This window comes from Myxine glutinosa, chromosome 4 (genome assembly GCF_964187855.1).
Source record: "Myxine glutinosa chromosome 4, kmMyxGlut1.1, whole genome shotgun sequence".
NCBI classification, from domain to species: domain Eukaryota; kingdom Metazoa; phylum Chordata; class Myxini; order Myxiniformes; family Myxinidae; genus Myxine; species Myxine glutinosa.
The window spans coordinates 26197402-26225398 of NC_136264.1; the positions used below are offsets into that span (position 1 = coordinate 26197402).

A 27997-nucleotide genomic window follows, 5' to 3' on the forward strand; every position below is an offset into this window, starting at 1 on the left:
TTCATGTTCGCTCGTTTTTATATAATTTTTGGTCATTCAAAGTTTTGATCATTGGTCACCCTAACCATAATCAAACCAATCATAACCCTAATATTACCTTCTTTTCTTAACCATCACTGCGACGCTTGCCTGATGCTGTGATGAAAGCAGGTGATGTCTTGTGTGTTTGAAATAATCCTTTTTGGGGTGGTGGTGTGGGGGGAACGGGAGAGGGGGGGGGGGATTTTGCTTTCACTCTTTTGGGACAATCTACATGTTTGTTTCATTATATTAAAAGAAAACAAACCTTGTGCATCTGGTGCATGTACTAACAGGAGACTGTGGGCCTACCAGCAAAACAGCTGCAAGATCTACAAAGGGACATCTCCAAGATCCCGACTCTTCAGAGCATCAACTCAAAGAGCCAGACGTCCGACGTATGATGCCGCAGCGGCTTTCCCCCGTATGTTTTGTACCTTGAAGCGGTTTAGTTCAAGCCTTTGCTATTGGGGACTTTGCGGAGTTTAAAGGTGTTCACTGCACTACCTTGTTCATAAATGCGAGTGTCAATCTGTAGTTGAAAGAACGATGTATATTGCTCGATAAACCTCGTACAGTATGTTCCTTTACAAGTATTCTACACCAGATTGACGGTGTCCTTCCATGACATTTAGGGGATATAAGGGGGAGATAAGAGGTAGAGGAGGGGATATTGCTCTTGACTAGTGTGTTGTGAAACACAGGATCGTAAACACACAAATCCAGGTTAAAGTTGTTGGATGTAAAATTAAACGGCCTGCTTTTGTAAATAGTCAGATGTCGTATGGTGATAGCATTTTGTATCGGTTGAACTTATCTCGACTTAATTTACTTTCAAAACTTTCTTTTGGTTTTCAAGGCTCTTGGTATCTTACAGGAAAGAAACGAGCGAATGGTTGACGTAAGGATGCCGACTGTGTTCACAATTTAAAAAATGAGGACAGTGTTGCAAATTGGCCGCAGTCTCGCCTGGGTTCTCGCCATCCGTGTGTGCCATCCCTCGGAAGGCCGTTAAATGGACATCGCATCTGCCGGCATTAGTTGGTGGACGTTAAAGATCCCACTGCGTCCCACGAAGAGTAAGGTAGTCGTGCTATCGCTGGCACAATGATCAAATTACAAATTCCTGCACTAACCTACAGGGGGCGCTGCATCACCGGCACAGTCATGCCCTCAGTCAATGGTGCTACATACCAACCAGGAAGAACGACTACACGTCTGCAAACGTCAATCGATTCAAGGCTATGGTTCCAACCAAGTGGTGAGATAGCCGATCTGAAGTGTCGATTGACGTTATGCTGCAAATCAACTTCACTTTAGGTTTCCTCTTCAGTTGTAAAAAAAAATTTTTTATTAAATGCATTCGAAAACAACTTGAAAAAAACAAGCACAAAGCATTGATGCTATTCAAGTGACGGAAGTCAAATATATCAGGGAAAGGGCCTAAAAAAGTACCATTGCGCCCAAACATTAACGCTAATTTAATGTGCACATAGTGGTAGAGGCCCATGGTTCAGCCGAGCGAAGAGAGGTCGAGACCGTTTATTCCTGATACATAAAACACCCTGCAACCCCTGCCTGCAGAAAACACTTTTGCACTCCGGCGCCATGTTTTTTAAAATCCAATCATGTAACAGGTCAAGGAAGGTTGTGGGCACCTATTACCTACTAGTCTAGACTTTTTAACTTGCACCTCCTAAGCAAGATTTGCTTTTGTCATCAGTAACAGGAAGCAATGCTGTGTGGCGTTCTTCGTTACGTGCACGTGCTTTTCTCTTTCTTCAACTTGTTTAGGCCTTAAGGCGATTTTTGTTTCATTCTTGCATTTCCACCTCACTGGTAAACATTTCTCCTTTTATTAAAAGTAAAGGAAGTATTGCATGCCTGTGTTGTTAACCGCCACACACAGTGCATTTCTTTGGACATGGCAGTTATCCACATTCTCTTATGGGAAACCTGAGAATTGGTGGGGATAGTCACATTGATGGGAGTGGTTGTACATTTGAATGAGGTAAGCAGTTCATTGTACATAAGAATGGCACAAACGATCCAAAGGAGGGTAGGGGTGTTAAAAGATGTAAGCTCACCTAAAGTTAACAAGCAAACGGATAGTTCACGACACCTGGGGTGCTTTTTTTCACAAATAAGGAAAACAACGTTGAAGGGAAAGTAAGAATGTACGCTTCACAAGTGGAAGAAGAGCTTCTTGCGAAGTGTCATGGAAGAACTACCGATCTGCTTGTATAATCCATGTTGATAATCTGCAGACAGTTTGTCGTTAACCTGAAACACAGCATCACGTGGTTTAGAGCAAGACCCGATAGATGAAAGCATTGTTACTGAAATGATGTAAATATTCAATCGGTGGTTACACCATTTTACAGGATCAATTGTGGTACTCTGACTGAAGGCAAACTCACGGTGAGGATTACACTGGGTGGTTTTCCGTTGTCTTCCCCGTGGTAGTCGGGGCAGCGGCTTGTAATTTGCTCAGGGTGCTGGCGATAGCTCATCTACTCTTCATGAAAGACACAATGAATGAATGAATGATCGTTTTGAGGCCATTTTTCCCCGCTAAAGCGGGGGTTAGCCTTGCGGGCCCCATTACCTCATGGTTCCCTTTTTGAGGCAGTTTTTATGGCAGTGAGGCAGAGGCAGTTCGAAGAGCATGAAAGACACTGTGGGATCTTTAACATCCGCCAACTAATACCGACACCTAGTTTAATGTCCGTCTGAGGGACGGCACGACTGATGAATCACGCCGCCTGTGACACACCAGGATGGTAGTTTATAGCTGGGTCAGGATTCAAACCCAGGGCAAACAGCTCGGAGTTGAATGTGTGTACCCCATGGCTTTCCTGCCAACCCTATTTTACAGAATAGTAGATGATGGATAGTAGAAGGCAGCACAGGTAGAGGGAGGGGTACAACATTGTTGTATTACCCTCATTTGTCTGCTCTCGAAGCTGGCTGGCCTAGAGAAATAGGTACTACCAGGTATATTTGCCCATAGGTAACACCACTGTTATATTCAACAGCCTTTACGGTTATGGGATCCCTACCATGCAAAACAAGGAAGTACAAAGATGGTTATTGGCTTGGATTTTTAAAAATAGCTTGATATATCATGGAAGTGAGCTTTACAGAAGGTGGATAGCAACACAAGGGGATGAACAAACAGAAGAGAGGGGGCCTGGAAGAACCAGCAACCTCTAAATAGGCAAGGAGAGTTAGAGACAGATATTGAGGATATAAATAATCAAAGGTAGGCACATAGGATGAAATGTTGTGATTATACTGCCAACTGGAGGCTCTCTCTGGAAATGTGTGAGAAGGTACTCAGAATAAGGTTTCACAACTGAGAGGGCAGGAACCAAGGAGTAATTTGGGGATTTGCTGGAAGAGGGATGTACCGCCGTAACGGATGGAGGAATAACTGGGCAGAGGGAGGAAGACTTGAAGAAAGACGGTCAAATAGGTCTGCCACCTGTAACTTGTCTGCAATGAGAGCAGCAGGTCTTGTGGTTCTGCTTTAGGGGAAACACCAATAATCGTGAGGTCTACAACATTCAGGAGGGATGGGTGTCAAGCGTGGACACTAGACCATAATGGAGAGCACTCCTCCACTGAGCTACGGACAAAGGCCTTGATGGATCTGAGAAGGCTGACATGGATGGACTTGGCACGACAGAATGCTCGGTCTGCGGCTGGCTTTGGAGGCCAGATTTGAGATGTGGTCTGCTCAGGAGAGGTCGTAGATGATAGTTGGGCCCAGAAGTGCAAATGACTGAACTTATTCCAGTGGCTTGTTGTGGAAATTGATGGGTTAATTTGACAATCCTTTTGGAAAGACGGTGAGAATGTGAGATTTGTCTGGATTAAAAGACATGTTCCAAGTGTCACTAAGGTCGCATCAAGGATACCCATAACTTTACTTTTCTTGAGTAAAAGGGGACCAGTAATCTGAGCCTTTCCAGGAAGCTAAGCAGAGAGGGAAGCCGCTGCTGTCGGGAGATCAGTGGAATGTGATATCGTATGGTATATTGTGGAGTAATCTGCGAAGAGGAAAATTTGGGTTTCCAGAGCATTAAATCCATGTACACAAGGGACATTGGGCCGAAGATGCTGTCTTGAGGCACTTTATCCTTGACAGGGAAAAGTTTTCCTCTTATATTTGGAATACAAAATCTCATCTGGAAGAGCAAGGAAGCAGAGTAAAAGGAAGCAGAGCATGAAATATCACCGTTATCAGTGGAGCCAAGGTAAGCACGAGAAAGAACAGGTAAATAATAGAGAAGGAGGGGAGGGAACTAAGCTCAAGGTTGTCGGGTTAGGTTGAGTTCATGAGGGTAGATAGCATCATGGGTAGAGATGGGGGATGCCAAGAAGGTGGTGTACTGCTTGCTTAAAGCTCTGGATGGGGGAATGTGATTGAACGGAATCAGGTTCATAAACGGGGGAGAGGAACAAAAGTGGATGTGAATGGAAAGTCTGGCTTTTGGAAGTTTAACCAAGAGAGGATTCTTGGAAGAGCTGAGGTGGATCGGAAGGCTGCGAGCGAATTGAGGTAGACCAGAGGAAATGAATGAATGAATGAATGAATGATCCTTTTGAGGCCATTTTTCCCCGCCAGAGCGGGGGTTAGCCCTGCGGGCCCCATGACAATCATGGTTCCCTGTTTGAGGCAATGTTTTTATGGCCGGATGCCTTTCCTGATGCCAACCCTTGGTCGTCTCTTACGATGCGCAGGGAAAGGTAGACCAGAGGAGCGGCAGGAAAAACTGAAGCCTTGTATTGTGCTTCGTGCTATTGTGCTATTATGCTTCGACTTCATCGTGGGAGAAGGGGGAAGAGGGGCTGAATACTTTTCCAGGCCACTATATCAGGATCCGTTTCAATCTTGTGCAAGTTACAGCAATACTGTATATTTCACAAATGTAAACGAATCTTGGCAAATCCGAGCTTGAATTAAATAAACTGATGCTGAACTGTGCCTTTCACACCAACCTTTGTGAGCATAGAGAGCAAATCTTCTTTGTGAGCATCCGATTTCAACACGCCAAGCAGCGCTTGCACATACCACGAGCCCTCCTCCTTTTGTCTGAATGAGACGTAACCTGCAGGACAACAACCGAAGCTAATCAATGGCTCTGAACAGCTTGTACAGTACATGTTATTAAAAGTTTTCAGGTTGATTCACACAAGTTTTTTTGCACCAATTATCCAACATATCAAATTTAAATATGACACAATTATTTTTTTACATTATAGGATGTGCTTTTTAATCCAAATAAATCAATAAATATAGAAAGTTGGAGTAGCTCAATGGAATACTCCTCTCACCTAGAGGCCGGTGCTCCAGCACAGCATGTCTCGTTATTATCATCTCAGGCAATGTGGCCAAAGCTGTTATTAATGAATGAATGATCGTTTTAAGGCCATTTTCCCCGCTAGAGTGGGGGTTAGCCTTGCGGGCCCCATGACAATCATGGTTCCCTGTTTGAGGCAATGTTTTTATACAGACTTGGCATTTAATATGGAATTTTTTTTTCTTTTCTTGACTTGGGTTTACTTTCTTAACTCAGTATATCAATCTGGTGAGTTTCTTTTACACTTTGGTGATTTATTTGTTAAAAGAACCATGTCACTGATTGTCTGTCGCAGCAAGAAGTCAACAACAGGATTATATCACAGGTGGCGTGGCAAAATGTACGGACAGGTGCATTTGATGATTGGCTTCACAGTCAGGTATACAAGGGTTGTTGCGTTCTGTATTAGTGGAAAACAACTGCTGCACGTCTCCAAAAGTTATTGCCGCTTCCTCTGGAGATGGTCCGTCAACTCGACAATGCTGTTTGTCATGGAGTGGTGGCTTTACGAAATTACGGCATGAAGCAGCGTGCTATTGCTCGGCAGTATGGCATCACTCAAGGTCAGGTGTCATAGATCCTGAAACGAAATGCTCAGAGGGGTGTCCCCACTCCAATACCGAGGCCAGGACGTCCCCGCGGAACCACAAGGAGGGATGATCGCCAGCTGCACCGATTAGTCCGCAATGGCTGTACCAAGTCAGCTAATCGGCTTAGGGCTGAGTGGCAGCAACTGACAAATGTGCCTGTATCCAGAAGGCTAGTCAACCAACGACTGGTTCAAGCAGGCTATCGTGCCAGGCGTCCCCTGAGAAAGCCACGCCTGACCAGACAACACCGCCAGCGCCGATTGCAGTGGGCCAGAGAGCACCGTCAATGGCAGCCAGGACACTGGAATCACGTGATCTTCAGTGACGAGTCTAGATTTCTGGTCTATCGTCAAGATGGCTGCGTCCGAGTGCGCAGACAAGTGCATGAAGCCTACAACAAAGATTGTATAGTGCCAAGAGTCCAAGCTGGAGGTGGTGGGGTGACCGTTTGGGCTACTTTTCATGCAGGGGGCAAAACTGACCTGGTTGTTCTGAATGGAAACCTGAACCAGTTCAAGTACAAGGCCATTCTGGAAAAAACATTGCTTCCATTTGCTCGTGCAGCCTTTCGAGGAAACTTTGTCTTCCAAGATGACAATGCACGGCCTCATCGTGCTCGCATGATCCAACACTTTCTTGCTGACCGTGGTGTAGAGCATATGGAGTGGCCTGCCATGTCCCCGGATATGAATCCGATAGAGAACTTGTGGGCAGAATTAACGCGTCAAATCGACCACTTGGACCAGCAGCCTACATCTGTGCGTGAATTGCAGCAGGCTATTGTCACTGCATGGCAAGCGATTCCTGTCCAAACCTTGACAAATCTCGTGAACAGCATGCCTCAATGTGTACGTGCTCTCCTGAATGCTCGTGGGGGTTACACGAAGTACTGAACTGTAATTTTACTGTCCGTAATCCCAGTCATAATTGAACTTTTGTTTTTGTTTAAAAAAATTTTGGCTAATGTGCAAAATAAAGAGATACTTCTGGAAAACGTACAGAAGTTTAACACAGTACTGTCCATGAATTGAGTTCGATATCAGTTTACATCACTTTCAAGGATCAATTTATTTGCTTCCAAATGTCAAATGTGGTTTTTGTTTCTTTTAAAGGTCACATTAACAAAATCTAGAATAATTTCAACATAATTCCAATGAACTTTTGGTTCTAAGTCATCTTGAAAAGTAAGTTCACCCCCACAAAAAAAATATTCCATATTAAATGCCAAGTCTGTGGTTAGGAGGAGGGATTTTCGTTTTGTACCACCTCTCCTCCGATACTAGTTCAATCTACTTTCGCAGTCTTCTGACTCTCACCAGCTGATCAACGATACACCCATTCTTCCAGTTTTCCTGGTTAAACTCCTGCAATCCAGGCTTTTCTCCACACCTTAACTCTTTTGTTCCGCTTTTTTCCTGTTTGTGGAATCTTCTCCGGAAGACTTTAATCCCATTCTTACCTTCAGGGCTTCAGGCAGGTGATGCACAACCATCCCCTATCATCCCACTGTCAACCTGTAGAATTAACCCCTCTGAGCCTACCCAACCACTCTTCCTGTTTGTTCATTACTGCCACCGAAGGTGGATGGAGGTAATGTCTTCACCCCTGTCTGTTTGTGAACAAGATATCTCAAAAAGTTGAGGACGGATTTGGATGAAATTTGGTGGACCGGTTGGGTGTCTGACAAGGACAAATATATTCGATTTTGTTGAATATCTGAATATAGATTCAGATACGAGAATTATTTAATTTTTTTAAGTGATTCTTCACCATTGAGAGATCGAGCCAAAAACGATACATAACATGATATTTAAAAAAGTTATGGACGGGTTATGACTAAATTGGGGGATGAGATGGATCGGTGACAAGAACAAGCCGATTAGATTTTGGTTCAGGTCCGAATCCAGATCCGGTTCCTTGCTGATATTGTGTATAACTATGGCCAACAGTTCATTTGCTAACTTTTAGCTTTGCCTCCTTGCTCTTACGTCAGCCTCGATTTTGTACACAAAAATAAAAATGTCTGACTTCTAAATCATTACCATCAAAATAACTGAGCACATAGATCTTGCCAGTATGGTTCATGAATCGGTGATAAGCGGTGTTTGGTTCATTAATCAGTGATAAGCGGTGTATGGTTCATGAATCGGTGAAAAGCGGTGTGTGGTTCATGAATCGGTGACAAGCGGTGTATGGTTCATGAATCAGTGATAAGCGGTGTATGGTTCATGAATCAGTGATAAGCGGTGTATGGTTCATGAATCAGTGATAAGCGGTGTATGGTTCAGGAATCAGTGATAAGCAGTGTATGGTTCATGAATCAGTGATAAGCAGTGTATGGTTCATGAATCGGTGATAAGCAGTGTGTGGTTCATGAATCAGTGATAAGTGGTGTATGGTTCATGAATCAGTGATAAGCGGTGTATGGTTCATGAATCAGTGATAAGCGGTGTATGGTTCATTAATCAGTGATAAGCGGTGTATGGTTCATGAATCGGTGATAAGCGGTGTGTGGTTCATGAATCAGTGATAAGCGGTGTATGGTTCATGAATCAGTGATAAGCGGTGTATGGTTCATTAATCAGTGATAAGTGGTGTATGGTTCATGAATCAGTGATAAGCAGTGTATGGTTCATGAATCGGTGATAAGCGGTGTATGGTTCATGAATCGGTGATAAGCGGTGTGTGATTCATGAATCAGTGATAAGCGGATGAGTGATAATTGATAACCATATTCATTCCCGGTGTGTACCCTGGTTAGAATAGGTACACCGTATCCCTGCGTGTCGTAAGAGGCGACAAAGAGGGTTGGCGTCAGGAAGGGCATCCAGCCATAAAAACATTGCCTCAAAAAGAGAACCATGACAATTACAACTACATATGGGCAGGGTACAGCCCGAAGTGGAGATCGGTTTCTGAGGTTTGGGACATGGAATGTAGGGACAATGACAGGGAGATCAGGAGAAGTGGTGGAAGTATTGGTCAGAAGAAGAGTGGACATATGTTGTGTGCAAGAGACGAGATGGAAGGGAAGTGGTGTGAGAATGGTGAAGGGTAGGCAGGGACAGAAATACAAGTTTGTGTAGCAAGGGTGCCCGGAGGGCGTGAATGGTGTTGGTGTCCTGTTTTCTGAGGAGTTTGTAGACAGTGTGATGAGTGTGACTAGAGTGAGTGACAGGTTGATGATGGTGAAAATGATGATTGGAAAGCTCTTGGTGAACGTCATCTCGGGATATGCTCCGCAGGTTGGTCGGAGCGATGAAGAGAAGGACAAGTTCTGGTGTGCGATAGAGAAGCTGATGGAAAACGTGAAAGATGAGGAAGTTGTTGTGGTAGGAGGAGACCTAAATGGACATGTGGGAAGGAGTATGGACGGTTTTGAGGGAGTTCATGGGGGTTACGGATATGGTGTGAGAAATGGAGAAGGTGAAAGGATTTTGGAGTTTGCTGATGGAGTTGATTTGTTGATTTGTAATACTCTGTTCCAGAAAGGGGATAATAAGCTTGTTACATACACGTCAGGTGGGTCGACGACAACCGTTGACTACCTGATGGTGCGTAGGCGAGATAGGGGGCACCTCCGGGACACAAAGGTGATCCCGGGGGAGGAGGGTTTCACAGCACCACTTGGTTGTCTGCGACATAAGGGTGAAAGGTGCGAGGAGAGCTTGGCGGGTGAAGTACCAACCGAGAATGAAGGTGTGGAGGTTGAAAGAGGTGACAGTAAGGGAGGCATTAAAAGAGAGGCTGAGTAGGGTAGAGGATGATGTGGTTGAGCTTTAACGTGGTTGGATGTCAATGAAAGATAGTCTGTGAAGAGCCGTTGGTGAGGTATCTGGATGGACAAAAGGACCACCGAGGCACTCGGAAACATGGTGGTGGGATGATGAAGTTGGAAAGAGGATTGATGAGAGAAGGAAGAAGTTCAAGGAGTCGCAGAAGACGAAGAGTACGGGAGCAGAAAAAGCAGAGCATGAAAGTTATAAGGCATTCAGGAAGGCTGCAAAGAAAGAGGTAGCAAAGGCGCAGGAGGCATGTAGGAAAATGTTCGGAGAACGCTTGGATTCGGAAGAGGGTCAGAGCGGTATTCAGGATTGCAAAGCAGATAGCGAAAGAGAGGTATGATGTGATGGGGGTGAGTTGCTTGAAAGATGAAGTGGGACAAATCGTTGTGTACCCAGATGGAATTGAAGGAAGATGGAAAAGATATATGGAAATGCTGTTGAATACAGAGAATGAATGGGATGGCAACATCGAGAGTAACCTAGTTTTAGGACCGGCAGAGAAGATAACTGAGAAGGAAGTTGAGGAAGCGATAAAAGCAATAATAAAAAATATAACCACCTTTAGAGGCCATTTTTCCCCGCAAAGCGGGGGTTGGCCTTTTTCGGGAACCGTGGTTGTTGTTGTTTTTTCGGTCCCCTTTTTGAAGCAATGTTTTACAGCCGGATGCCCTTCCTGACGCCAACCCTTTTTGCCGCCTTTAACGACAAACAGGGAATTACCAGTGAACTGGTACTCAATTAGTCGACCTCGGAAGGATGACAGGCTGAGTCAACCCCCCTGGCGTTAATTCAGCAATCAACCGGGATTTGAACCCAGGATCCTAGGATCCTAAGCCGGCACCCTAGCCGCTAGCCCAACACCAGCAATAAAAGCAATGAAGAGTAGAAAAGCAGGAGGGCCGACGGGAGTTGTGGGAGATATGTTGAAGGCAGCAGGAAGTTGGGGTGTGAAGAGAATGACAGAGATCTGTAATCTGGTGGTGAAAGAAGGCCGCATTCCAGTGGATTGGGAACCGAGTACCCTCGTCCCTCTATACAAGGGGAAAGGTGACCCTCTGGAGTGTGGCTCGTACCGAGCGATAAAGTTATTGGAGCATGGAATGAAGGTATTGGAAAGGGTGTTGGAGAGGAGGATAACGAAGAAGGTGAAGATCGACGAAATGCAGTTTGGATTTATGCCAGGAAGAGGAACGACAGACGCGCTCTTTATTGTGAGGCAGTTGCAGGAGAAGTACATGGAGAAGAGGAAGAAGTTGTTTCTTGGGTTTGTTGATCTGGAGAAAGCATTCGATAGGGTTCCACGCAAAGTATTGACGTGGGCATTGAGGAAGTTAGAAGTGGAGGAATGGTTGATCAGAGTAGTGATGGCAATGTACAAAAGAGCGCGCACAGCTGAAAGGACAAAGGACGGGAACAGTGGTGAGTTTGAGGTGAAGGTGGGAGTGCATCAGGGGTCGGTACCAAGTCAACTACTATTTGTAGCTGTGATGGAGGTGCTGGCTCAGAACGTAAAGGAGGCTTTACTGTGGGAGTTGTTGTATGCAGATGATCCGGTGTTGAAACTCCGATACCAAACTCTCCTCCTTTGGTATCCATGGAAATCTCCACGCATGGCTGGCGGACTTCCTCTCTCGTCGTAGTCAACGTGTGGCCCTGAATGGGTTTCTCTCATCTCCTCTTCCTGTTCAGGCTGGAGTTCCCCAAGGCAGTGTTCTGGGCCCTGTGCTTTTTCTGGTCTTCTTCAATGATGTCTCTCTCTTGAAAATCCTCTCTATCTCTTTGCTGATGACTCCACTCTCTGCTGCTCCATTCCTCATCCCTCAGATCGGCAGTCTGCAGCCTCCTCACTCTCTGCAGACCTGGACAAAATCACAGACTGGGCAAACAAGTGGAACATGTCTTTCAATCCTGACAAATCTCACACTCTAACGATGTCTCTCCGAAAAGACCGACTGGACAACCCTCCCATCTACTTTCTGAATAATCCTCTCCAAGAAGTTCTGTCACTCAAGCTTTTGGGTCTCACTATCTGCCATGATCTTTCCTAGGAAAACCACATTTCCAAGCTGGCCTCCAAAGCCAGTCGCCGACTGGGCATCCTCCGTCGTGTGAAGTCCTTCCTTGGCACACCTGAGCTCCTCACCACATACAAGGCTTTCATCCGCAGCTCAATGGAATACTGCTCTCCCCTCTGGGCTGGTGCTCCTGCCTCACACCTAGCTCGTCTTCACGCTGTTGAAACCAAAGCGTTCAGAATCATTTGAATCTCCCGCGATGACGCTATCTCCGAGGGCCTTTCACTTACTCACCACAGGCAGGTTGGTGGTCTTTCCGTCTTCTACCGACTCCTCTCCGGCCTTGCTCCCCCAGCTCTCTCTGGGCTCTGTCCCCCAAATATTCCTACAGGTCGCACAAGATCTGCCTGCAACCCTCTTATGGTTAAACTGCCAAAATCAAGACTCTCTGCTCACCTTCACTCCTTCATTCCTCTTTTCTCCCGCCTCTGCAACAAACTCCCTCACTCTCTTCAATCCCACTCCTCCCTCCAGGTCTTTAAAACGGCTGTTCACCACCATCTCTTATCTTCCCCAATCCAAAACCTTGATCTTTTCTACACTCGCTAATTTCACCCCAAATCCACTTTTGTGAGGTGACCTTTGCCTTCTTTCCTGGAAGTCCTTGGTGTCCTTGCGTTTTATACCTATCCTGCCTCCCCCCAGGCCCTCTCCCTCCCACACATCTCCCGATGTCCCTGCTCTCAAATGTTGTGTTTGTGTGCTTCCTCCCCTTCTCTCCCCATCTTGTCGACCGCTCCCCTTTTTATCTACTTTATTTGCTTGTTTGTTTGATTTGTTTGATAAATGTTAGCTCTTTCACAAGCCTCGACTCTGTATACAAAAAAAAAAAAAAAAAGTGTGGATGGACTGAAGGAAAAGATGAACAAGTGGAAGGAATGTATGGAGACAAAAGGTGAAGGTGAATATAGGAAAGACGAAGGTGATGGCAAGTGGTAAAGCATGTGGTGAAGCTGGAAGGTGTGAAAACATTTTGCTACCTCGGAGACGTGCTGAATGGAGAAGGTGGATCAGACTCGGCAACGGTTGCTCGAGTGAGATGTGCATGGAAGACGTTTCGGGAACTGAGTGGCGTGCTGACGAGGAGGGGAGTGTCGTTGAAGCTGAAGGGAAAGGTGTGTGCTGCATGTGTGAGAAGTGTTATGATTTATGGGAGCGAGACATGGGTAATGAACGTAGAGCAGCAACGAAGGTTGGAAAGGCTGGAAATGCGAATGGTTCGGTGGATGTGCGGAGTATCATTGAGAGAGAGGAAGACAAATGATGAATTGCGAAAGATGATGGGAATAGAGCCTGTGATTGATGCTGTGAAGAGGAACAGGTTGAGATGGTTTGGTCATGTGTTGAGGAAGGATGAAAGTGACTGGTTCAGAAGTGATGGAAATGAATGTAGAAGGAAGTAGAGGACGGGGAAGACCGAGAAAGACTTGGCTAAAGCTGGTGGAAGAAGAAATGCGGGCAAGGGGGTTAACAAGGGGAGATGCAGAAAATAGGGCAAAATGGAGAAGATTGTCATGGGGACCGCAAGGCTAACCCCCGCTCTAGCAAGGAAAATGGCCTTAAAATGCATCATGTTTGTTTGTATAGATCTTGCCAACGCCTTTGGGCATTACCAGGGGTGGTGGAATACGCCAGCAACAGATCAGCCATTTGGGGCACGATGGGTACAGCATCTGTTTCATCCTCTTCCTCCATATAAATTGATGCATCCACTTGTAGCTCCCCTTTTCCATCAACAATCTCAACCATGTCCACATTTCCACTGGTATTGTCATCATCGTCACTGAACGTGACAGGCCTCCCATCTGTTGCATCTTCTTTCACCGCCACACCAACATCTTTCTTGTCTGTAAATGCAGTAAAAGCCAATAAAAGAATGGTGAAGCGTGGACAATGGGGGAAGCGGTGCTGTTGGCGATGATTAAGAGTGGGAGGGGGGGGGGGGGAGAAGAGGTGCATCAGCGTAGAGGTGGCAATGGGAGAAGCGTTGGCCGTGGCAAGGGGGAAGTGATTGTAGGGGAGGCGACAGACAGGGGAAGCAGCAGCAGTGATGGGGGAGCTGAGGTGGAGGCAGTTCCAGCTGTGGTGGGGAGGGGTGGCAGTGGAGGGGAGGGGCCTACAGTGGTGCTGACAGCCGCCGGTGTAGGTTGTGGGGGAGGTAACAAAGTTTTACATTCATGCAAAAAAGTTCTCACCGCCTCCACAAGCCTGAATGAAGAAAAGTTTGGGTTTCTCTGTGAGAGAGCGGCATCTATCACCAATGAAGGGCGCAATGAGGCTTTCAACTCTGACCTGCTCACCATCCACACCGAGCACAACACCTGGGAAACTCTTGTGGGCCACCTAGCCACAGCACACAAACTCCATTAATGATCACAATGTATTGTTCATGAAGACCAATAATTTAACACGCTTCAGAGGAGCACTGCGTCATCGTCACACCTTTAAAAACTGGGAAATTAATGATGCAACCGGTTTTCAATTTATGAGCAGACGATTATGCCAATCTTCACCAAAAAAAAAATCAACTTCCCGCATCACACGATTTGATATTTCAGAGGGGATAAGAAAGTTTTTTGTTTTTTAAAGACTTTACACAGGTAAGATACCAGGATCCCGAATGTGCTGCCTCATGTAATTCCACCAAATGAAGAGCCAAATCCTAGCATGCCTCCACTTGGCCTATTTTAGAGACTTTTTTTTAACTTGGCTGACCTCTTTTCCGTGTGACATGATGAACACAACGCAGCAATCAGCCTTGCCGTGGTCCTTGGCAGCAAGTTCGTTCAACTCGTTCATGATCTCCTGCAATTAAATAAGAAAAGAGGAACGTGGCGCACTTTTTGCGGTTACATACTCCATGATGTAGAACCCTAACCGAAAAGCAGGATAGACGCAACCGAAAAAACCGTGCAGGAAATACAGCAGGAGTGCGACGTTCAAACAAAGTGCAACGCTAAAGCCCTCAGAACTAGGCCTGGGCGGGAACACACTCATTCCGAGGTTCATGTCCAATCTGATTTCAACTGCAACAATGTGACCTTTTGGTCGGCTATCACAAAGCAGATTCACACACAACATAGAGGACTCAAGGGCATGGAAACAACACGGCAGGCCCGAACAAGACCTTTGCAAATGATTTGTTCTGCTTTGTCTGGCGGGCTCAAAGAGAAACCCGTGCGGACACGAAAACGTACTTTTGCCGTCAGATCCTCCCGCACAATCACAGAAAAGAGCAAGTTGGTGGAGAAAAAGTTGCGTAGATTATCCGTGTCGATACTCGAGCCGGGTCGGTTGTTCCCATCCTGGAATTTCTCGTTATTGATGATGAGGCAGTCACCACGAGGATCAGCTGTCATCTTGTATTTCTGTAAGTGTGGAACAGACAATGGGAGAAAAACTGGAGTGCAGAATGGAGTCGACTATAATACGTTCTCACGAGGGTGTGGGTGTGCCTACTACTCTTCACGAATGACGGTTGGATGTATAACGTCCACCAAGTGATGCCAGAAGACGGAACACCTAGTTTGGCGTCCACCCGAGGGACGGCACACACATCGATGCCTCTCCCTACACGCATAACACTCGGTCTAGGATGAGAGTTTATAGCTGGGCCAAGATTCAAACCCAGGCTAGGCAGCTCAGAAGCAAATGATCATACCCCTCACCTCAGGCAAAGGCTATCGTGCCAGCCTGTAACAAAAAGAAGAAAATACATTTTAAAACGGGCAGAGGCAGCCCAGTCTGTGAGGCTGCAGCATGGCACAGGCCAAACCCGTTGTTCTGTACGTCTCGGTCATATTGGAACAATATTCGTTTCAACTATCGCCTGTTTAATGCCGTTTACAGTAATCGCTTCAAATGTCAATGTTCGGGTTCCCAAGACCGCACGCTCACACTAGGATATGCAAATCATGGAAAAAATGGAATCGGTCTAGAAATTAATAAACAATAAGCACAGATATTAACTTGATAAGTTTTGCTCCTTCCATAAATTTGATTATGTTGATTGGCATGACGACGGCTGCCCTTGATGTCCAAACTGGACACGGCTGTCTGCTGATGCTGCGCAGTGATGCCGAAGTTGGTGCCACCACTGCCCAGGCTGACCGACAGGTGTGGGTTGATATCCGAGTGTCCTTTTCATAGCCCTCGCCTAAAGAGGCTTCCCCCACAGGGCAGTGGGGATCCGTTTCCCTGGACAATTTCCCATCCCAACCAGGAAATGTCAGCCGGAGTCAGCTGAACCCGGGACTGGCATAGGGCAGGGACGTCACTCCCTGCAACCCTGAGGTAAGGTGTATAGAGCAGCTTAATACGTCTTTCCACGGCATGACATTGTAACAAAAAATAAAACCAATAATATTTCTTGTTATGACAACAATAATAATAGCAGTATCATTTGGAAATAATAAGACCGAACGTATAATCACCCCCGTGCTCCCATTCTGGCCTAAACACATCTGGGCCTGGTGAAAGGCAAGCTAATGCTGAAGCACTACAGCAGACAGGTACGCTACAAGGCCCTGAAGACCAATGAAAATTTGGTCCAATGGATACTACTATATAAAAATCTGTGGCCTCGATCTTCTTCCGGGGATGGACAGGGAGCGTTTGTTTTATAATCGTAACCAATTTATAACGAAGGCAATTGTGAAGGTGAGGACAAAGAAGTAGCAGAAGTTAACCTTGTAAGTTCTACGTAGCCACGTGATGCCAGTAAATATTAGGGGGGGGGCCTGGGGCATCAGTCACTTCAAGTTTTTGAAAAAGTTTGATTTTTGGTACCATTTTGAAGCTTAGGGTCTAAGTAAGAATTTTGGTCCGAGTGGACAAAGATCACATGGAGTCTTCATACATTGCCGCCATTTTCCAAGATGGCCGCCATCAAAATCTAATACTGACAATATCTCGGAAACTAATCAACCTAGAAACATGAATTTGGTGTCTATACCTAGGTTTTCATGGTCAAGGAATCCAATAAAACCATTTCTGACTACATCAGAGTATTTATTTGTCCCGAAATGGTAAATTACACAACAAACGTTATAGCAGAATTTAGCAGAATTATGCATGTTAACAATTAAGCACATACGAACGTAAATTCTATAAAATACCATGAATATAAACCGAACATTCTATTTTCATTGTTCTTAGTGATATTTGATTGATTAGGTAAGTGCAACTAAAAAATCATTACTCATTCTCACAACCATCATGGTCATTTAGTTGGGACATGTGCACTTGCATAAACGTGAGCACTTCAAGTCAGCTTTTTTGCACTTGCATGACGAGCAAGGTTTTGTGCACGCGCATTTTACGTCTAGATCAAACACATCCCTGGCAAGGGGCAACGTGGTCCAGATGGGAACCAGTTGGCCATCTTTTTCCATCCATCCATGATTGCTTGGGCTTGGGACTAGTGCCAGTGGCTCGTGCGCTGTAGTCCAGATGCTCGCCTGGAAGACACTCCTTTTGAGATGTTGGTCCAGCGCATCACTTGTAGGGGGTATTCTTTCCACATCCCTAGTCCTGTGACAGAAAACCCTCATTCGAACAAGGTCAACGTTGGTGTCATCAGTGATAGGTTCGTTGGAGTACATTTTGCAAACAAAGTGACTCACCACTTCCCTCAACTCTGGCGATGTAAGAAACGGGGTGCTAGCAATTGTCGCAAACTCACTCAAGAGGGGTGGAACCTCATCTTTCCGCTTGAAGCAGTATCGCTTGCCCTTGAATTTGAAAGCTGACGTGCTGTCTGATCCAGTGAATGCATGAAAGAGAGCCAAGGCTTTGCACGTTGTCACACCCAAACTTGAGGCAATGTTGTTGAGGGAGATCATTTTGACTGTCTTTCCTGCTTTGAAAGAAATCCAGATATCTGACTCCGGATTCACCGCCTTGATGTGGTGGAAGTTACACAGAAGTATTACGACAACGTCTGTGTCGCCAGTATAGACCATTCCCAGTGATGAATATTGGAGGGCATGAAGAAGATGTACCAGGACACGAGTGTCTGCCTCCTCATGATTACATCGTCCCATGGGCGGTCCATTCCCTGCATTGAGGACTTGGTCACCAGAAGTGATATAAACCTGTTTGCCATCTTGGAATGGTGTTTGCACAATGCTTGTTGACAGGAATGAGAAGAGCTCTTTTTTATTTTCGGCATTAGCCAAAAAGTTTTGCCAGTTTCCAGGCACTTTGGCAGAACCAGATACTCGCTGTCGTGTGCCTGTTCCTCGCTTTTCTCTTGTGGTCGCTTTGATTGACATTGTGCGATACTGATCCCATACAATATCCACTCTCGCTGCTCTTTTCAACTCATGCTGGATTCTTGGGCAGAATACTTTGGTGAAATATTCATCAAATGTTTTGCCTTGGACAGTTGTGCCAGGAAGAGAGTGGATCAGTGCACCACCATCAATAACGATGACCCCATAATCATCTGGTGCGACGAGCTCCTCATCCGCGGATAGTCCGGTACTTGCACTTGCTTCCATAATGCACGCCAATAAATCTGACTTGGTGCAAGAGTTGATGGACCCATCAGAAGCCAGTGCATCTGGTGATGAGGAGGATTCGTGACGGAAAAATTCCTCCAAATTTCCACCCCGGCTATCAACCATAATGAATGCTTGTCCATACAGCTCTGTATGTTGTTTGAAGTGCTGCACCTTCTTCTGAAGTGCTGTCTTTTTTCGAGTTTTCTCCTCATGGAACAGCAGCAAGTTGTTTTTCTTGATCGGAGCTGCCAGAGGTACATAATTTGAGTCCAGCACATTCTTCCGAAAGTGGTCATACTGCTCTTGTCCTCTGGATTCTAAGACACGGACCGATGTGGCGGCAGACTTGTCAACACACACTTTATTGTCTAATGTAACTAGTTCTGCACTACTCTCTTCAAAGGGATTCCCTCTGCTTTGCAGCACATCCATGAGATTTGTGACATGACGCCTAAATCGGTGCTGGGATGTACTTCCTTCCTCGTGATGAGGGAGCTCTTGATCTTCGTCGTCATCTACATCAGTGAATTGCTCTAGAACACGGCTAATTTCTGGACCAGTTGCAATCCTGCAAGTTGCAAGAGGAGGCTCACATCTCCAGTTTGCAGGAAGAGAAGTGATGTTCAACATGGTTAGTTGACTCATGGAGAGAACTGTCCTGGAATTGTCTTGCATAGGAGATGATTTAGGACCAGTAAGCAGTTGACGAAAGAAATATTTCAGCTTTGTTGGAACAGCAGATTCCTCACAACCTTCAGGAAATGACCCCTTGAAATTGAAAGCAGTATCATGATCCAAAACTGCTTTACGTAGAATTGATGCTGCCAACAGTAAGGTACATGATTCTTCCTCTGGTGTCTGGCTCGCGCTGGAGATGATTTTTCGAGCTGTCTCTGAGCAAACAAGGAATACTCGATTTCGGATCCCTTTTTCTTCTGTCAGATGTGGGAAGTGTTCAAGTACTCTCTCTTTCAGGCGTGTGCAGTTCACTGTCTTACGAATCTCATGCTGTCCCAACCTTTCCGTCATCATATCTGTCAAATCTTGGAGAGCAAAGATTCTACGTCCTCCAGCAATTTCTTCACTGACGAATTGTAGTAGCTCATTTTCTACTGTGATTTCAGTGTCTTGGGTGACTTGACCTTGTTTTGTACTGATTAGCATTTCATAATGCCGACGGTTGAATTTAGTGTAGCAATATCGATGATAGTTAGCTTCAATAGCTACCAGATCTCCTTCTGCAAGCCGTGCTACAATGCGATCCTCTCCCAATGAAACTGCTTTGTCATGGATGTTCTCGGTGAGGGAAACTTTTTGGAATGAATGGTCATCTTTACTCGTTTCTTCATTACAGAAGAGACATAAATTTCGATTAGTTTCTGTGCTAGATCTTCTTGGTCGTTTTCGTAGAGGTGGCAAGCCTTTGGAAGAACGTGTTTTTGCCCGGTCAAGTGCTGATGCCTTGTACAACTGACGACATGTTTTGTGCCAGGATGCTCGATTTGCTTGCATAGATCCTTCATCTGGAAGTTCCAAGTTTGGGTGAGGTGCAGCATCAACATCTCGGAATTGATTTACAAGGCTGATAATATCTTTGTATGCCTCCGCCCTACGTACACCAACTGGGTTGTCAAGAGGACAGACAAGTTCTTCGTTTGTTTTTTCTTGGCAGAGGACACACAACTCACAGTTCGTTGTCTCAGCCATCACACTAGCCTGGAACGAAAAGAAAATACATGTAAGTATATAATAACCAAGCATAATCAAGTATACATGGACATAACATAACACAAAAATCTGACAAGTAGGGATTCAGCAGAAGCAGTTGCACATACATATGAATTATCCAAACCGATTTCCAAATATACAAAATGTATTCATGTGTGCTGACTTATATAACACAATGGCTATTGTATTTAGATATTTGGATACATACTGATATATCAACAGATATATAATGCGACTAGAAAATGTGCTAATGAGTTCGTGTACTGCACAGATATTCCAGCAAACAACCTAAGCTGATTCCATGATCACAAAGGATAAATGTGAGATCCTAATTGCCATGGTTATTTTTCTACTTTTGGGGAACAGAGATACACCTACTAATTTAGAGACATAACTGTTTGCTTCCCTGGCCATAAAAATCTAGGCATGGACACCAACAGCATGACTGAAGGTTTAGTGGTTTTGGAAGTATAGCCGATATAGGATTTTGGTGGCGGCCATCTTGAATTTTACCATTTCGGGACAAATAAATACTCTGATGTAGTCAGAAATGGTTTTATTTGATTCCTTGACCATGAAAACCTAGGTATAGACACCAAATTCATGTTTCTAGGTTGATTAGTTTCCGAGATATTGTCAGTATTAGATTTTGATGGCGGCCATGTTGGAAAATGGCGGGAATGTATGAAGACTCCATGTGATCTTTGTCCACTCGGACCAAAATTGTTACTTAGACCCTAAGCTTCGACCTGGTACCAAAAACTAAACTTTTTCAAAAACTTGAAGTGAAAATGAAAATTTGTTCATGGTGGGAACCCCACTATATTGCTTTGTTTAGTGTCCCCATGCAAAGAGTATCACCTAGATCAACGACACCAAGTTAGATCAGCGGGGAACACTTCGGCTTCTCTGTGAAGAAGTTTGGTGCAGCGAGTGGCGCAACAGAAGTCCAGAATGCTTGCAGGCCGGCACAAGTCCGACAAATGTTGCTTCAGGGAGAAGAGTCGCTCCCGCTTGGACTGGAGCCCGATGAATGCCGGGCCTCTGAGAAATTTCGCAGAGAGAAATCTCAGTGAGTGGAACAGCTCGATCCGCTTCCTCCATCCATCGACGTCGTATCAGCAGCGTAAGGGAATCTCTCCTGAATTGTCCTCTCTGTCTGTCAACGTCATTGATGTCTCTCCCTTCGCCAGGTTCGGAAACCTTTATAGCCGCGTGCGTCGTCTCTCAAGACATGGCGAAGTCTCCAAGGCCTTAGCTTGTTCTGACATTGCTTCACCTGCCTATAAAAACCCTGTGCCGCCATCCTGCAATGCTACTATCCACCAATGAGGACTGCTTCAACCCCATGACAAGTTGCTTGTTATGTCACATTTTTACTGAAACTACCATTGCATGTGTTGCTTCACTTGTATATGTTACAGTACAGTTACACAGTTTATTGACAGCCATTTTGTTTTATTGCAGAAACATTTTGATCACTGTTAACAACCCAGCGTTAGGTTTAGCATGAGCAATATGCACACTTATTCACAAAAAAATATATAAAAAAATAAAATGATGAGGATCAAACGTTACATCGTCTTGTTTTTCCAAATTACAAAATGCAAATGTCATCTAGTCATGAAAAATACACCGCCGTAAACGCCTAGCCGAACGCGACCATCAGACAGACACATGGGTTATGTTGTTCAAATGCCGTCAGGGACAGGACGGGTTAAGTGCTGGACGCTGGGATGACGCGCACATCCTTAGAGGCCTAGCCAAGTGCTTGTCATCACGCCATAATCATATCCCAGTGAAAACAGCATGACAAACAGTGACGGATGGAGAAATCCAGGGGTGGGGGTAGGGAAGGGGTCTTGGATCAGTACACACGTCACACACCATACACTATCCAAAGTACTTACATCGCTGAAGTCGTGAACACCTGTGCCTGATGTTTTGTGATTAACATCAAACTCTGCAGACAAAAAAACACCAGCATATCTACCGTCAAACACAGGGTGAAGATACATTGCACAGTATACGACTTTAGTTTTCAATATTTTACCCATAATGCAATTAGCAAAATCAACAAGAAAGAGCAATCGGAGATTGCAGACCCTCGGCCGGGATGGGTTTGTGTGGTGTTTATTAGGTGCTGTGTTTGTGTGGTTTATTAACGGAGATTTCTGTTCAATCCAATATGGCTGCCGAACCACATGACCGATGACGTGAGCAATTTAATTCTCCCATACCATTTTTGTATAGATCATGCTCAATATATTTCAAACTGATCGGATCAAGCATTCTACTGGTCTAATTATGACGTCATAATGAAGGCACCGATGACATCATCATGAATATATGTTGTTCCCCATGGGGAGTAATTGACAATGAGCCATGTTTCAAATATTTTGCATGGAGTGATTTCAGAGATATGGAGGTGCAAGGTTTTTCAGTTTTTCCACGATGGCGCCCATATCACGTAACCCATGACATCATAATCATTCTTTTAAAAATTCTACAGGAAGAGGCGCTCCTATGGTTGAAATTTCATGGCAATCAGACCATCAGTTGCACAGAAAAGCATAATCACGTTCTGTGCGGACAAACAAACGGACCCAAATGCAATAGCCTCTCCTCTGGCAAGGGTAATAAAGTAGTAAATAGGTGTTATGTTAGAAGGTGGAACAAGGCCCAGTCAGGATCTGAAGTACGTCTTCATTTGCTTTTGGTTTCAAACACCAAGTTGTGATAATTTGCAGATTCTCCGGAGAAACATTTTCAGCTTTTGTCACCAAGATCTTTTAAGAGCTTGCTTTCCACATCCATGTCTTCAATGGCTCTTTTTAGGATTGTCACCAAAACTCAACCTACTTACAGTTGAAGTTCCTTGCATTTCCAATGAACAAGCTCGATAATGGTTGGCTCACACTAGCACGTGACTGTCATAGATATTTGTTCATATTTGGACCTCAAGAAAGGAACGTTTTCTGTGCACAAGGTAAATACATTTTATCAATCGATGAAGTTTGAGAGTTAACGAGAACGGCACTCAGTGGAGCGCAAACCTCCGCCAGGCTGAACAGTTTACGTTTTGTATCCCACCGATTGGCCGAATGTAGATCCGGACCTGAACCAACATCTAATTGGCTTGTTCTTGTCGTCTATCCAACTCACCCACCTAGTTTTGTCCGAATCCATCGACAACTTTTTGAGATATTCTGCTCACAGACAGACAGAGGTGAATACGTAACCTCTGTCCACCTTTGGTAATTATTAACATACGATTGTCAGGTATGGGAGTATTCGCCAGAGCAGAGCGTCGTCACGTCCACTTTCTGCCTGTACACCAGGAGACCCCATCAGGCCATCCCCCACGCATCACCTTGAGATACCGATGAACCTGCTGCAACAGGAGGCACTTGGAAGGCCCGTTGGCCTTGTCCACTCATGAGGATCCCCCGCTGAGAGAATCTGGTGAGCAGGATCAGTGTCAGGAAAACGAGCCACATGTCCATGCAGCCGCTGCTGACGCTCATGGACGATACAGGTCTGATCTCATCTGAACAGATCTCATCTGAGTCTCTCTTAGCAAACGCTCATTTGACACAATCTGACCAGCGATAGCCAATGATTCTCTGAAGAGACCTGGTACAGAAGGAATTATCTTTCTCTCAGATCCTTGGTCAGAGTCCAAGTCTCACATCCATAGAGAAAAAGACTCAGACTTTCGTCCTCCTGCATAGGTACCGACAGCGCCATACTCCATGGTCCCGTGAATCCATGATTCCCCAGGCCCGACCCAGACGTCTATTGACCTCTGGCTCACAACATGTGGATACATGAATATCACTGCCTCGCTGCAAACAAGATAGCAGCATCCAAGATGGCATAGGAAGCCTGGAACTTCGTTTTTACCCAGGCATCCCGTAATCCCAGTGGCTCCCACTCCTCAATCAGCGACTTGAGACCCTCCATAAGGATATCCAGAATCTCCACAAAGATGACTGCATCAGATCTGCAAAATCAAGGTCAGAGATGTTGACATTCCTAAACGATGCACGGCAGCTAGATATCTCCGACATCCTCCCTATAATCCAGTCCATGCGTACACTGAAACGTGTGGGGGCCTGCACACATCCCTGACGAACTCCAGTAACAACTGGAAATAAATCAGAGATGGAACCACCACAGCTCACAGCACTCTCAGTACCAGAGCATAGGTCAGAAATCAGATGGAGCAGTTTTGGTGGCACCCCACAAAGACTGAGAGTCCTCCAGAGGGCATCCCGACTCACTGAATCGAACACTTTGAAGAGATCAACCTAAGCTGCGGAGCAGCCCCTGCTGAAATTCTCGCCTGCGTCCAGTGAGGACCCGAAGAGCAAGGATCTGGTCAATTGTTGACCTATTTCAACCGGTTGACCACAGCCTGTGTTTACACAAACAAAGGTGGTTTTCACAGTTGATTAGAACGTCAGCAATAGGGATTGTAACACCCCTGATATCCAAATCAACAGCTGGTGGGTCAGCCTGGTAAAGCCGATCAAAGTAACCAGCCCTGCGGGCCTTCACTTCAGACTCCTCCGTCAAGAGATCACCACCCTATGCTCTACCTGCAGCACACAGAGGGACATATTAGCGTCAAGGTGAAACGAGAATCTCTTGACCACAGGTGAAGCCCTTCCCCTTCACAGATTCCTCGCACATATGTCTCCTCGTCAGCGAAAGCAACAGTTTTATGCCTCAGCTCCCCGACCAGCTCAGTTCTGTCGTTAAGCCTGGCCCTGTGACTCTGGTCATTGGTATCCAGTGTCCCTTGAGATACAAAATTCCTCTTCACCTGACGGTTATTGTCACCGTGGGCATAGACAATTATGATATGGTAGTCATTGGGTATCAATTACATTCATTACATCTGCTTTCACACTCCTCACTCATAATTTTTTTTGCCATCATAAAAGTTTGTTGTTGTCAACTCGTATGCAGCCTGTGGCTGCTGGCTGCGTCATTTTCTGGAAGCGTGGCGGTGTCGCTGACGCAATGCCCGTTACCAGTAAGCTGGTCCTCATTTTGCAGACCTCGGAAGGATGACAGGCTGAGTCAACCACCTGGTGTTATTTCAACAGCACGACAGGTGCTCAAAGTAAGATCTTTTAAGCCTTAACTGTTAAGCCAACACCAGGCCTATCATCAAAGGTTAACTCTGTTTACAGAAGATGAAGACGTACATAATCTTTTTGCCCAATTCTCGATTGCAAAATAAGTGCACAACACTCTGTTGATGACAGGCGGTAGGTTCCCAATTATAAATTAATGCACATTATCCCATTTTGGCTTTTTGGGACCTTTGCTCACTTGTGGAAGGGATTATATGTATTCCTGTAGCTCATGTTGTGAAATAATGTGCAGGAAGCAATCCTGTTCAGGAGGGAGAATTTATGCAAATTTTTACCTGTAGACAGTAAAGATATGGCGGTCGACTCCCTGGTGCAACGTCATGGCTGAATATGAAGAAGAAGATTTCGACTTTAAATCTCAAAATTACCCACTTTATAAATCGGAAAAAGACACCATATATATTTAATAGGGTATCAAGGGATAAATTAGCATCAAGGTCTGAGCATTTGGGTTTGGGTTCCCCTCTTCAAGATCCCCCAGTGTCCTTTGTGAAGGGCAAGCGAGTTATCGCCGGCACCATAGACATATTCATATATATATATATATATATATATATATACGCATACACACACGAGCAGAGCCGACACGTCGCTTCACTTAGACCAATTAGTTGTCCTTTTGCCAAAATGTATCTAACCGTGCGAAGAGTGCTTTAACCTCAGCATTGCCCAAGTGAAAAAGGGAATTGTAATACCCCTGCCATCACCACCAGGTGGCGCTACACACATTTACATAGAGAATTACTGCCCACCCCTCCCCCCCCCCCCCCCCTACCCCACACACAAAGTTGCATTTGTACCCCGAGTTTGGAGTTGGTAACTTAAAACATGTGACCGTGCATGATACACAAACAAACAAAGAGAGAGGGAGAGAGAGATTTTTGCCTTTTATAGGTATAGAAGACAATAGGCTAATGTCATCTGTCTGTCCTATCCTGAAACGCAGAAACGCTCCTTGAGGAGGAAAAAAAGATATTCAGCAAAAGTTGCTTAAAAATAATCCAAATCTAAGGGAAAATTATTTTTAATATTTCAATTGGATCAAAAATTTAACCTGGACGGTGTATAGCTATTGGACAACAGACTGCTGTTTCGATCCCTCCCAAATATGATGATTTTGGAAACTCACAACACTCTATAAAGTATTGTGGTGCTGTGCACACACGACTCGATTGCCAGAGAGGTAGGCCACAACGCGTGGATACAAACAAGAGTCTTTATTACAAGCTCGCTTATCAGCACTGGGCGGGCTCGAGCTTAGAGCCCGCGTATATGTCCCGAGGCCACGCCTTGCCCCCGGGCGTGGCCGATCGGTCGAAAGGCGGGGCATGCGTTTCAGTTCCCCGCCTGGACGCTCGCGCCACCCACTGGTGCGCGGAATTATTACCCCTTGTGCCCGTCACAGTATCTTTCATGTGCTAATGCTGTGTGTCTGTTCCTCCTGTGAAACACGGAAGTTTACGTAAATGTTGCTTAAAATGAACCCATACATATGGGGAAATTATAATACCGCCTCAATTTAGGTCTTTCAACAAGCGCAACAAAATAAAAGGGTTCCTTTTATTTGCTCACCTGGAACATAGTTCAGGTGAGCTTATGCGATGGCGTGACATCAGTCCGTAAACACTTGAAACTTCTTCTCTGAAACCGCTGAAGGGATTGTGACCAAACTTGGCACAAATGATATTTGTTATGTTGCGACTAAAGGTTGTTCACGGCATTGAGAAAATAATTGAGGTCTACGGGCGGAGGGGGTGAGGAAGGAGGGTTGCCCTCCAAAATAGGTATTTGTTCTCTCCTCAGAAACTACACACAATTTCGATGAAGCTTGACCACAACCTTCATCACCCACGTTGTGCCAAAGTTTGTTCATTTGGGGGGGGGGGGGGGGGGGGTTCTGTGCTGTTTTCTTCTAAATTTCAAGTGAGGAAGCAGCAGCACAAACCATTTTTGAATCTTTTTGTACAACTCGGATGGGATTCGAACCAGCGACCTCCCAGAGTCCTCGTACCAATACACCGCCCAGTCATGTTGAAGATGCTCTACCTGCGCTGCTAAACCAATTCCTCCATACGTGCATTGCTGAATTCGATTTGCATTATTTTTAATGTAAAAAAAACAACAGGTGAAGCACGCACGCGCCTGATGACGCAATTTGACGTCATTATAAACTACAGCTACAGGTGGTGCGTCGTTTACTTGTTTTGGGTAACGGTTGTCCCGGTCGTAGGGATGGTTGCAGCAGGTCGGCCAGGTGTTGTTGTTTCGTCTCGACCAATGCGCTCACCAAAGCAGGGAAGGCTCGAGGTCCACGGCGCTCCAACTCCTGAAGTAACTTGCTCGCCTGAGCCCGACGGGTGCCTTGTTGCTGCGGACACACGGTTCACACACGTCGACCACCACGGACGGACACAGAGTGCGCCAAAACGACCGTATACAACACCTCAGGTCCACTCCACAATCACCTTGATATCCTCGACCTGATCGTCGGTGAAGATTCTCGCGGTGACCAGGTGGTCGAACAACGACGCCGGGTCCATGTCTTTGACGAGAGGGACGCGCAAAGACCGAAGCAGTTGCCTCAGATTTTCGTCCATGTTTGGGGGGACGACGAGAGGACGGGGCTTAAGCTGCCCGAGAACTTAAACTTCCTCGTTCATGCAACGCTATAGGCACGCTTCTTCTTCTTCTTCACTAATATATTTTTACGTCATACGATACCCCGCTTCTTCTTCACTAATATATAATACGTCAAGGA

At 45.5% G+C, this 27997-nt stretch overlaps 2 protein-coding genes across 8 annotated transcripts in view; one reads left to right on the top strand and one right to left on the bottom strand.

Moving 5' to 3' along the window:
• Positions 1-1894, top strand: part of EXOC8 (exocyst complex component 8) — a 69621-nt gene extending 67727 nt beyond the window's left edge. For all 6 annotated transcript variants that reach the window (XM_068112035.2, XM_068112034.2, XM_068112036.2 and 3 more), the window contains one exon: positions 315-1894. Coding sequence is in view for 3 of the 6 variants with exons in the window: in XM_068112034.2 (XP_067968135.1) it covers positions 315-422 (108 nt within the window). In the remaining 3 variants the exon portion in view is untranslated. The remainder of the gene's footprint in view (positions 1-314) is intronic.
• CASP9 (caspase 9) lies at positions 1347-27982 on the bottom strand. 2 transcript variants are annotated; one of them, XM_068112041.2, is made up of 10 exons: positions 27961-27982; positions 27705-27925; positions 27439-27607; positions 21982-22034; positions 15035-15205; positions 14553-14642; positions 14033-14129; positions 13451-13684; positions 5026-5135; positions 1347-2301 (listed from the first exon to the last, which is right to left on the bottom strand). In XM_068112041.2, exons 2-10 carry the CDS (start codon positions 27834-27836, stop codon positions 2203-2205), a joined length of 1155 nt encoding a protein of 384 aa, XP_067968142.2. In that variant the 5' UTR covers positions 27837-27925; positions 27961-27982; the 3' UTR covers positions 1347-2202. The 2 variants fall into 2 exon arrangements, with proteins under 2 accessions (XP_067968142.2, XP_067968141.2); XM_068112040.2 differs by having other exon boundaries at positions 14033-14180.
• Between the last annotated feature and the right edge of the window lie 15 nt (positions 27983-27997).

What these genes read in the sequence shown, in the direction of transcription:
- CASP9 (XM_068112040.2), bottom strand. Translation starts at nt 27,836, where the DNA reads ATGGACGAAAATCTGAGGCAACTGCTTCGGTCTTTGCGCGTCCCTCTC. An exon ending in TCATGTCACACGGAAAAGAG is followed by an intron (nt 14,181 to 14,552) that starts GTCAGCCAAGTT and finishes TGCTGTGGCTAG; the next exon opens with GTGGCCCACAAGAGTTTCCC. An exon ending in GGCGTATTCCACCACCCCTG is followed by an intron (nt 5,136 to 13,450) that starts GTAATGCCCAAA and finishes GTTGTCCTGCAG; the next exon opens with GTTACGTCTCATTCAGACAA.